The following is an 11864-nucleotide window of genomic DNA, read 5'->3' on the forward strand; positions in this document are numbered from 1 at the left end:
TTCCTGAAGATTCATATTTTAACGCTTCTTCTCTGGTGGCTGTAATTTGGTCTTACAGCGTGTTACAATCCAAAAGATCAACACAGTGGAAGGGTGATACAGGAATGCAATAACAAAGGGAGTAGCACAAATGGGATGGGGTTATAAAGGAAAGGTGCTCACCTGTCTCTGAAGATGCAGGCTCACAAGGAAAGCTCCACAAGAGATGGGGTCTCCAACCAGAGATCCTTCCCCTGTGGCAGTCAGCCCTTAAGTGAGGTCTAAAAGAGGTGCAGCCAGGTTCTACCCCTTCCTGTTACACAGCTGAATTGCCTTCACCTGTGCTCCCTGGGCTGACCAGGTCCTTTCCACAGGTGCTCAATCAGTGGTTCAGGCCATGACTCAACAGCTCTCATACATAAGGTCAGTTCTGAGGTACAATTGCATTTGAAGTGATAAGTCTCAAACAGCACAGACAGCCAGTGAGCACATGTTACTACAGAGCCATGTACAAAAATGTTGGAACTTCCACAAGTCACAATGTGTTAATTTGAAAAAATAAAACTGTCCTGTTGTCTTTTTTTGGTACATGTGATACTTTGATAAGGACTTAATCCTCTAAGGAAATGGAAATAATAAAAGAACCTGACCAAAGCAGGAGTATCCTTTACTCCATCCTCAACTCACTAATGGCAAAGCTGTCTACCTAACAGCATTTTGCAGGAACTTTATTCATTTGATCTAGTTTTTATATTCAGAGCACAACTGCACTTGCTCTTTTGTGAGGAGTTATTTGGGTTGAATTTACAAGTGATGTACCATTCACCCAGAGGCATTTCTCTACATTTTACTTCAACTGTTGATGTTAGAGAGAAGCCAAATATTCATAACTTGGGAAAAGAGCTTGCACTGCTTTCCTGCGTAGCTTATACCTCTGGAATACTAAGTGCTGCAGTTGCCTTATAGGGTGGACCTAAACCGTGGTTAGGCACAGGACTGTTCAAACCACTTGTTGCCTCTGACAGGAGGCTGCTGCCACTCTGAATCCTGACTATAAGGGACAAGGTTCCTAGTGTTGCCTTCTTGTGTCTTGAAGATTATTCACTCTTGGAAAGTTCGTTTTCTATTAAAGATCTAAGGCAAGTTCAGAATCAGAATGCTGGTGCTAATGTAAGGGAGATGTGAGAATGATGGAGAGAGGAGAAAAGGGCACAGTGATCTCCTTTTCAAAAGCAATGCAGGATTGACTCATGTAACTCTAGTTTCAGATTAACAACCACTTCAGAAATTGAACTTCTTAAACATAACCCTACTTTGAAGGGGATCGTATATGAACAAAGCAGTACAAGTTAGTTCAAATAATCCCTAATCCTTTTTGTAGTTTGTACACTTAAGGGATGTTTTTAATACAGAACACAGGGAAAACAGTTCAAGTACAATTCTGTGGCAGGAGAGTTTACACCCTGCACCTCAAAGAAGGGTCTTAAAGGATAATGTTGCCAGGAGATTTTCCAGTTGAGAACATCTTCCTTTGCATAGGAAAGGAAAAGAAGCAATAACAAGTTTATCAAAGGTTTTGATTTGTTGTATCTTATGATTTTCATTAATTTTATATTTGCTTGCTAGACTTTCTCGTGGCACAGCTTAAGTAGGCATGGAATAAGGGTAAGGATTGCAATAGTACATGAAGTTCAATGCCTGCTAACTGAAAAAAACCTCAGCACCTTGTTAGCTCAGCTTTCAGATCATACTGCAGTCTGGCATCAAGCAGGCATTAAATGCTCATGCATGGCTTTAGAATTGCTGGGTTTCAGCTGTTCATAATGAGCCTCATGCAGAAGTCAGTGGTTCAAGGAGTGTCTGTGGCTGGATTTTAGCCAGCCTGCAGAGCTCCACCTGTTGGCAAGCTGTTGAGCTACCTTGTCCAGTAAGCAGATTCTCTGCTCAGAATCTTAAAGTTTGAGGTCTACAGTTTTGGTGCAAGTTGGATGGAGGAACTGATATCCATAACAGGTTAAAACAGCACCAGGAGAATAAGGGAGCAAGGGGAATGCCAACACAAGACTAATAACTCTCTGGGGGAGAGAAGGCTGTGAGACTTTTGAATCGCTATAAAGCAAGTGGGAAATAATACTAACATGAAAACTGAATTGCAGGTATTGACTGGGCTCCCAAAAGCGACCGCATTGTAACCTGCGGTGCAGACCGCAACGCCTACGTGTGGAGTCAGAAGGATGGTGTGTGGAAACCAACACTTGTAATCCTGAGAATTAACCGTGCAGCCACCTTTGTGAAATGGTCTCCCTTGGAGAACAAATTTGCTGTAGGAAGTGGAGCTCGACTTATATCCGTGTGCTACTTTGAATCTGAAAATGACTGGTGAGTTGTTTGATTTTTTTTTTTTGTTTATACCTGTGAGGGCTGCCTAGGGAAGATAAAGGCTAAGTTACTATTTCTAACACTTAACATGATGGTAAGGACAGCAATAATAGCAGAATGGCAAAGTCTTTGGCTGCAGCAAATGAAGTCAAGCACAAACACAGCAACCACAAACACAGAAACAAAGAAAATTTGCTTACCTTTGAAGCACCTCCAGCAGACAGAGATCTCCAGCAAGATCCCCTTACCTTCACTGCCAGCCCTTAAATGAGGTCTGGGAAGGGGTGGATCCTGCCTCTACCCTTCTGATCACTCAGATGTATTGCATACACCTGAGCTCCTCTGGGTTGGCCCTGCCTTCCCACCAGGTGCTCAATCACTGCTTCAAGCCATGACTTAGCATTTCTACACTTAGCATAACTACATTATTTTACTAATTCTAAAATCTTCTGGCAATAAAGAGGAATAGGCTTTGACAGTTCTTTCATTTACTTCTTTACTGTAGTGTAGTACCTAAAGGCCTTTGACTTAGTGTGTTTTCAGGTTACATGTGTTGATGTAGGTGTATCCTCATTGACTGCCATAAACTGAAGTTGCTCTTTTAAAAGCACAAGAATTTCTGCAGAGCAGACATCTCTTTACCACTTGTTTCCTCCTGCCCCACACTCATTCCTGACTGAATAAAGAATGTGGTCTTGCATCTTCTATACTGAATCATTTCTTGTCAATAAAAAAAGTCAGATATCTGTCAGATATCTCCAGGGTGGTCTAATAGCAGATATTCAAGGTTGTCATTTACCTGTTCTGTGTGCTGTTGTTTATTCTCATCATAATTCATAGATATCAGACAGGAACATCACAAACATTTCTACCACTGGTATTATCTTGGTAAAACTGGAGCTTCTGATTTTAAGAGACCTACATTTGTAGCTATATGTATCGGAGCTACATTTTACCATTTCACCTATTACCTATAGGTGAAATCACCACCTCTCTTGTACCATCTTTGCATTGTTGTCACTATACATCACTGTACAAGTGTCCATGTGGAGATGCTAAACAAAGAGACCATCTGCAAAATTCACTTTAAAGACTGTTTGGGACTTTTACACTTTCCAATACATTCAGATATTAACGTTTTCTCTACCTCACTTGGCTGTAGAAGAATCAAGACTCTCCCGCGCTGAAGATGCATAATTTAATGTGACCCTTAGAACTGCGGATGGAAGTAGATTCAAAGAAAAGCCACCAGCATCCCAAAGGCCATCCAGTGAATAACAGATTCACCCACTGCTTTGTAAACAGTTCAAAGAAATTCAATCTGCTGATACACATTGAAGTTAGTGTTAATGCATTCAACAATAGGACCAGTTTTTACTGTACTTCAGACAATTGAGATACAGACGTTGGCCATATCATTGGCAGTTCACCCATTTATGTATTGGATTTTGTAGCTGTTGTACATTAGAAAAGTTGGCAAGCAGAGGAGATGGCTGCGTAACTCAATGGAAGAAGCAGGAGAGGAAGTATACTCAGTGATGTAACAAAATAATGCTGCTTAGCTCAACACAGTGGTCAAAACTGAGTTCTTGGTCACAAGATGGAAGGGACCGAGAAATTACTGTGCAAAATTCATGTGAAGGAATTCAGTCTGGTGTATTATAAACATAAATTAAAAGATGAATTAGATTCAGAGGAAGAGTTGCATATTTAATGTGACTTTGTAGTACTTACAACCACATAGACAGTACATAAAATATTCAAGGCTTGGGCATAATGTGAGTTTTCTAGCAAAGCCTGTGTTTAGTCATTGAGAAAAGGTGATGTTTTTGAGGCATATTTCTTTGGTTTTGAGAAATGGGGTGAAGTGTTTGCATAAAAATCTCTTCTTTTTTAATGTAGGTGGGTGAGCAAGCACATTAAAAAGCCCATTCGTTCTACTGTCCTCAGCCTGGACTGGCACCCCAACAATGTTCTGCTGGCTGCTGGATCCTGTGACTTCAAATGCAGGTGGGAGAAAATAAAGCATCTCTAAATGAGTTTGGCTCACTGGTTCAAGTGAGAAGCACAAGCATGACGGCAGCATTTGCTATCGGAATAGAAGACAGCTCATCACATAATGATGTTGTTACGAAAATAAAATACCCAGCTTAAGAGACTTTGCTGCTGATGCAGCATGAGTGCTTAGGGCTACTAGGATTTATCTCTTGGGGTATACAACTGAGTTTAATGAGCTGGTGAGTTTCTTTACTAGCAGAGCATGGAAGTACTGCTATTACAGGTGTAATGGGTACTGAGCTTTTAGTCTGAAATTAGACTTACAGATGCTATCTGGTAGAAATGTACCATTGCTCATTAGAGTTTAAAAGCAATATCCTTGTGCAGCTTGCAGAGGAGGTGTCTCACCTTTCTCTTCCCTGAGTCACTCATTCACTTTGCCTGTTCTAGCCTTACCATTTGTGCATATGGTAAGCTAAGTCAAGGAATTGATGCACCTGAAACTCAGTGCAGCAAAGCACCATTTTTGCAGAGCAGACGGACATTTGAGATGGATGAGGTTGTGAAGTTACACCACGAGGGAGGGTTCTGCAGGCTGCTTTGTGCTGACTTACTGGAGTCGCTGCACTGAAGCATGCATGGGGAGCTGTATACAGAGCGATTGACTTCAGCTCATACTTTACTTAATAGCTCGTTCCTTGAATAGTAATGAAAGCTTATTTTCTTAATTTCTTTATGTAATAGGGCAATTTTGAAGCTCCGAGATGGATGCTAAAAATAACTAAGAAGGAGTGGGAGAGGGAGGTGGAGCCAACTGTTGCATTCCTTGTTTCAGAATAAAACACGTACATCTGAAGTCAATCCTTTGTTACTTTTTTATGTAAGCAGAGATGTTAAATGGCAGATGGGCAAGAAGAAGAGAATTGTCTCCCTTTCCTGCCTTATCTCCAGTTTTAATTAGATAAACTGTAAGCATTCACTTCCATTCCCAAAATAGTGTGGTGTAATGTACTCATTCATCTTCTAGAAGCAGCTGCTGTTCACGTGGAAATTTTTTCATGTGTGTTCATAAAGCATCTTGGGACTGTGATGTCGTGTCAACTGATCTATGTTGGTCTTGTAGTTTGGGCTTTAGCTCTTGTGTCTCCAAACTTTGCTCTGGAAGAAAGTGGTCTTTGCTCAACGAAGACTAAAGATCTCCAGAATTCCACTTGTAGGGAACGTGCAATTACTTGTTAAAGATAGGAGACGTGTCTAGGCTGAAGTACGCATCTGTTCTGATAGGTGGTTCTGGAGAAGACTAGGAGATGGATTAGCTGGAGACATTGCCAGCTTATAAGCAGCTGAGTGGTGGTTTGGAAAAATAATGGAGGGCAGAAGAGACTCCAGGTTGATATTCAGCAGTTTTTCAGAGGCTGAGCTCCTCTTACATTTGTCTTTAGAAATAGTGCTTGTATATGGTTGGACTGGATGATCTTCTAGGTCTTTTCTAACCTTGATAATTCTGTGATTCTGTGATATTATATATAGAGCTACCAGCATGGGTGATAATTGTATATACTTGCTGGAACAATGTTGCTATGGGAATGAAAGTCTTTTCCCAATGTTCTTTGAAGGCTGGGGCCTTCAAGCTGAGGTGGTTCTGAGAGGGAGACTTCAATAAGTGAAAAGACTTTTTTTTTTTTGCCAACAGTTCTGTTCAAGGTCTCTTACTACTTAGGAATGATTTTTCTGCCTTGTGTCAAAGGCTGCTGCTTTAAGCATCTTGTCCTATTTCCATACATTAAGAGAACCATCCTTTCTGGTTTCTCTATAATATTAAGTTTCTGGAAGGATTATCCTTACATTATATTTAAACTGATAGAGCTGAGCATAAATTCTTACTTAATTCTCGGAAAATCTGTACCTAATATAGCTACAGTTAAACCCTTCTCATTCCAAACGAACAGCTTTATTTGAATAAACTGAAAGTAGACACCTTTTGAAGTCCATATTCCACACTTACAAGATTAAAAGTACAAAATAGGGTGATGATGGTACGGGAAGCAACTTTTCCTTCAGTTCACTGTAAAATAATTTCATTTAGTTTGGCTGCAGCCATGAATGTTTGATCACTGCTTCTCCTTCTTACTGTAATATCTCTGGTTGTAGTATGGCACCACTCACTTGCTTCTCCTGTTCAATGGACTCTAATCGTATGTCTGTGACGTGCGAGTAACTTCCATGGCAACAGTTGGGAACACCATATTGTGGCACGTCTGAATCATGCAGAAGGAATCTAATGGAAGGGGGGAGGGTTTTCTATTTAAACATATCTTGAAAATTGTAGTGCTGGGAAAAAAAAACACCACCATAAAAACACTGTGTTATTTTGTGCTTTCAAGGCATTCCTTCCATAAGGAGCCAGATTGAGGTGGTTCAGAGCCCCTGTGCTGGCAGCTGAACATCCGTTTTCTTTCTTTGAAACCCTGCTAAAAAGCGAACGTTCTTAAAAAGTGGGTAATTTTCTATTAGTCTGTCTAAGAACATAATTACATGTGGTAGATCTGGGTTCTTCTCTAACTGGAGAATTGACACTGAGAGTTAATAGTGCTGCAGAGGGATGAAAGGGAAATCAGCGCAGCAAAAAATGTAAGGACGTTGTGTGTTTTTGTGCCATCTTCTGGAAACAAGTGGAGAGATTAGAAAAGAAAGAAGCACTTGTGAGCAGGCGACCTGCATTACATCCTTGTGCTATTGCTTCCTCTCTGTGTACTTGAAACTTCCCAGCCTGTGTGGGTTACTGGTAAAAGACACTGTACTATTTTCTTTTGGTACAATTAGAAAGCATCCAGTTGTTTCCAATGTGAAATGTATGTGCAGCTCCCAGCTGTTTTTTTTTAACATCTTTGTTCATGCAGAAATCTTGTATTTGCAGGGTGTTTTCTGCTTACATCAAGGAAGTGGATGAGAAGCCTGCCAGTACACCATGGGGCTCCAAAATGCCTTTTGGGCAGCTGATGTCAGAATTCGGGGGTGCTGGCAGTGGTGGATGGGTGCACAGTGTCAGCTTTTCTGCCAGTGGTAACCGCCTGGCCTGGGTCAGCCATGATAGCACTGTGTCAGTCGCTGATGCTTCAAAAAATATGATGTAAGTTTGCTCTTTCTGTTAACTGTTCCATGGTGGACATTAGAAGGAAGCAGTGTGTGCAGTGTTGTGCCTGCAGCAGCAAGAGGAAAGCTGGCGCTGCTGTTTCCAGTTTACTGTATGTTACAGGAGTCACTTTGAGGCCTACATAAATAAGGTAGATTCTTACAATTCTATATTTATAATTCAAGTTTCTTTTAAGACATCTTCAGTGATGTCTTGTTTCCAATCCATCAAAGTATACAATCACTTGTTTCCAATCCATCAAAGTATTTAATTAACAGTTCCCTCTTGATCTTAATAACTTCTCAGTCTCCATGGTTTTCCAACTAAAAAGGAAGAGACTTCATGTGCATTTTGATAGCACAGTTATCTGGTGGATCATCCAGGCATTGTCGTGCTTAGCTTTGAGTTTCAATTCTGATGGCCTCAGCTGTGTAAGTTACTGGCAGAGAATATCACTAAGTATAGATTGTTCTAGAATTCCTTACTACAAAAATCACAGAAACTGACCTAATTTAATGCACAGGCTTTTTCATCCTAAAGAGCTGATGCCAGGAACTTAAACATCAAGTGGTTTTATATTGTAGATCAAATTAATGGCTTCTGGAATTTGAACCTTTTTTAGGGGGGTGGGAGGGTGAATTATTATGGATTTCAGCCTTTTGGTGCCACCTCAGGACAGCTGAGCTCCACTGCATTCTATTCCTGTAATCCTTGTCTGGGAATTGTCTCTTATTTTTTTGCTGGAACCAAAGATGAGAGATTTCACTGAGATCCTTAACAAATATTCTTGTGTTCAGGGTTTCGCAGCTGAAAACAGAATTCCTTCCACTCCTGAGCGTGTCATTTGTCTCTGAGAACAGCGTGGTGGCAGCTGTAAGTGCCTTTATTTTCTCCTTGTAGAGTGTTGTAGTGTTTTGGAGAGGGAGAAAAACACCATGAGTTGTGAAGTTAGCAATAAGCAAGAGCTTCCATGGTGTCAAGCTTTACATTTCTGCAATTAACAACAGCAGAACAAGAGAAAACTCTGGTTCTTCACATGTTCTCACGTTGTGCTTGCAGGGCCATGATTGCTGCCCCATGCTTTTTAACTGTGATGACCGTGGCTTGCTGACCTTCGTTTCAAAACTGGACATTCCAAAGCAGAGCATCCAGCGCAATATTTCTGCTATGGAACGCTTCCGAAATATGGATAAAAGAGCCACTACAGAAGATCGTAACACTACCCTGGAGACTCTGCACCAAAACAGTATAACGTGAGTGTCTTGGCTGCCAAAGTGAGGGCAAGGAGTGCTCCTCATCCCTTTGGTACCACAGGGTGTACCACAAAGCTGGTATCACATATCCATCCTGGCCTTTCACTAACAGCTGTGTGTTTCTGGGAATGGTGGAAGCTGTTAATGTTAATTATTAACATTGGGTGCATGCTATTCCTGTTAGCTCGTGTTTAATGTGTTCTGTAACTTGAGTGCAGTTTATCTTATCAAATATGTGAAGAATTCACAAGAGGTTGGTAGTACTACAGAACACAGGAGAATTAACCTGGAAGAGGAACTCACATATCAGCTGCTTATTTCAGATGTTATTTCTCTATTCATTTATTCATCAGAAAGGATTGATTCAGGCTAATTGAGGAAAATGTTGTTATATTTAACAAGTGTGTGAGCCTAGAAGATGATAACATTTCAGAAGCAAACTGTCTTTGTCCAAGGAAAATGTTTAGTCTTCAGGCACTGAGTGATAAGAGCGTCCAGCATCCTCTCTTTGCTTATTTTCCTGAAGCACGATGTCAGAAATCCAGCATAAGCTCTTCTATACTCATGTCTCCCTTTGGAAGAGTAGGAGTTGAACTCAGCCCAAACTTGGCAGCTTTTTGGCTCTCAGGGGTGGGTGTCTTACAGCTCTTGCTCTCTGCTTTCAGCCAGGTGTCCATTTATGAGATAGACAAACGGGACTGTCGTAAATTCTGCACCACTGGCATTGATGGAGCAATGACCATCTGGGACTTCAAGGTATGCTTTTACTGCTGTGTTTATGTGAACTGGTTGCACTGATTACTTTTTCAACCTCTAGCATCAGTTTCTGGGGCGCAACTCTAATGTGAGTTTTGCTAACATGAAATAGGAAATCCAGACTGGAATATCAGGTGCATCAGTGAACTCCATGAGCAAGGCAGAGCCAGGATCCAGCTTAAGAGCAAAGATGTTTTGCCTAGCAGATGGTGCTGACCCAGACTTAATTCTGTAATGAAATTGCTTGCTGTACCTGCAGTAATCCCACCAGCTCTTTGCTCCTCCAACCTGTGCTTAGCCACAGTCAGGCTGTAGAACAGTTATTAATATGACAAGGCTCAGTGTCTCTCCTTGTTCCCATCCCTTAGGACCCTGTTCACTGTCTTTCTGCAGAACATGCTGCTGCCATCTCTTAATTAACTTACCAGGGTAGTACATAGTTACCTCAAACAATTGACAAATACAATAAGCACTGTATTGAAAACCTCCAAAGATTTAATTCAAGTACTTTGCTTTGCTAAGGATCTACCAACAGAGGTCTCCGCTGACCTCCCCAAACTTTACACCAGCTTTTAGGACAATAATTATTTACATTATGTCATGCCAGAATGTTTGGCAGGGACAGGGGCCAAGTGAGAAACGGAGGCAATGTGTGAACTGTTTGAATGCTGTTTCATTAGGGAGGGGGTGGAACTGTTGGTCTACATGTGAGATTGAGATGAATGCTTATAGCGCAGTCTGGCTCTTGAAGAAGAGCAATCCCAAGTCTTGTGCATTGCTCCTTTCTTAACATCAACCTTTACAATGAGTTCTTTCACACTGGGTACTCAGCACATCGTGATTACAATTTTCTCTCTTCCAAGACCTTGGAGTCCTCTATTCAAGGTCTACGAATCATGTAAAGATGGATTTCCAGCATCTAGCAGGACAAACTGCTCGACAGAACACAGCTCCCACGTCTGCACAAACCTGAGGAGGGAGGAGAAAGGTGGAAGATTTGGAAACACTGAGAAAGAACAGCTTGGCAGATCTTTACTGAATCAAAATTTGGTGAATCGTGTCGGTTTCAAAATCAGCTGTGATTGTTCTTTAATTTGTATTTGTATTTTTCGGTTGGTTGTTTCATTCCATTCTTTACCAAAGCTGCTCCTTAAGTAGTTTATTGCAGGAAGTTATGGATCACTAACTTAAAAGGGGAATTTTATGTAAATTGTCTGCTAGAAATAATAATAATAATAAAAAAAGAAAAAAGAATCCTTTGTGTTTCGGTGCCCATTAATAGAGATTAAAAAGGGGGTGTTGTAGGAATGATCTCAGCATAGAAATCTTAACCTGGTACTTTATGGCCTCAGAACAGGAAGAGTTCATCTTAACTGTGCAGCTGAAGACCAAGAGCTGTGACAGGCTGGATGTGAAGGCTGAGCTGGGCTTCGTTCAGGGCTTGTTCCTTTGAGGTGGTGATATTGGAGGAGGATCGGCTCCATCCTGCTGACTGTGAGTTCTGCCTGGCACTCAGAATGGGAATGGCAGCAAATTAACCCGGATGCCTTTTCCATGGTGCAGAGGGTCATAGTTTTAGATGACCAGAATTATCTGTGGTTGCCCTTTAGGATTTGTACAAAGCCTTTTTGCAGCACAGGCTGCGGTGTGGAAGGTGGCCTGTGGACAGCAAGGCACAAATCCAGATCTTAGGGACGACAAATGGGAAGCAAATCACTTTGTAAGCCCATGACATGACACAGATCTGCGTGTCGGGTTGGAGCTGAGTGCTCAGCACATAGAGCTCCATTTGTAATGACTGCTGGAGTAACAAAGCACATTTAACAGGAGTAACAGCGAGCAATGGCTCTGCACTGATCCTTTGTCTCAGGTCAGTCGTTTGAAGTGCAGTTCTCAGCGTGCTGAGGCCTTTACACAGAACTTACTTTATTCATGTGGTCTAATTAAGGTTCTCTGTACCACTGCCTTAAGCTTGGTTCAGGCTGTGCTCAGGGGGTGGATTTTCAGGCTCGAGGCATTGCTTTATAAGGTCTGAGACCTTGTCATCTCTGTTCAGAATGCAGAAGTGTGTTAAAAACAACCCAACAACCCAGGGAGTAAATGTCACCACTTCCTCTGGAACCGGAGTGCTGCATCATCCCCTGCTCAGTTCTCAGCTCTGAGGGACTGAGAAGGAAGGGCAGAACACAGGCTCACCCAGCCGGCAACTGCTCTGAGAGCAAACGTTATCCCTTACGGAGCTGCATCATTTCCAGCTGCAGTGTTTGTTGCATGCAGAGCCCTGTTTGTCAGCTCCTTCTGCTTTCCTTTCCTCTGCCACCTTTTCCCCTGGCACTCAAGTGTTGCTTTGAAATTTCCTCTTCCTT

At 41.7% G+C, this 11864-nt stretch overlaps 1 protein-coding gene and 1 long non-coding RNA gene across 2 annotated transcripts in view; one reads left to right on the forward strand and one right to left on the reverse strand.

Moving 5' to 3' along the window:
- LOC107320634 overlaps positions 1-3072 on the reverse strand; it is a 22985-nt gene extending 19913 nt beyond the window's left edge. The window contains exon 1 of the long non-coding RNA XR_004308999.1: positions 2559-3072. This is a non-coding gene — a long non-coding RNA (uncharacterized LOC107320634). The remainder of the gene's footprint in view (positions 1-2558) is intronic.
- Positions 1-10752, forward strand: part of ARPC1A (actin related protein 2/3 complex subunit 1A) — a 14839-nt gene extending 4087 nt beyond the window's left edge. Inside the window, exons 4-10 of the mRNA XM_015876666.1 lie at positions 2136-2358; positions 4261-4368; positions 7274-7486; positions 8287-8362; positions 8549-8742; positions 9408-9498; positions 10362-10752. Coding sequence (XP_015732152.1) covers positions 2136-2358; positions 4261-4368; positions 7274-7486; positions 8287-8362; positions 8549-8742; positions 9408-9498; positions 10362-10400 — 944 coding nt within the window. The 3' untranslated portion in view covers positions 10401-10752. The remainder of the gene's footprint in view (positions 1-2135; positions 2359-4260; positions 4369-7273; positions 7487-8286; positions 8363-8548; positions 8743-9407; positions 9499-10361) is intronic.
- Positions 10753-11864: the final 1112 nt, after the last annotated feature.

This window comes from Coturnix japonica, chromosome 14, assembly GCF_001577835.2.
Source record: "Coturnix japonica isolate 7356 chromosome 14, Coturnix japonica 2.1, whole genome shotgun sequence".
NCBI classification, from domain to species: domain Eukaryota; kingdom Metazoa; phylum Chordata; class Aves; order Galliformes; family Phasianidae; genus Coturnix; species Coturnix japonica.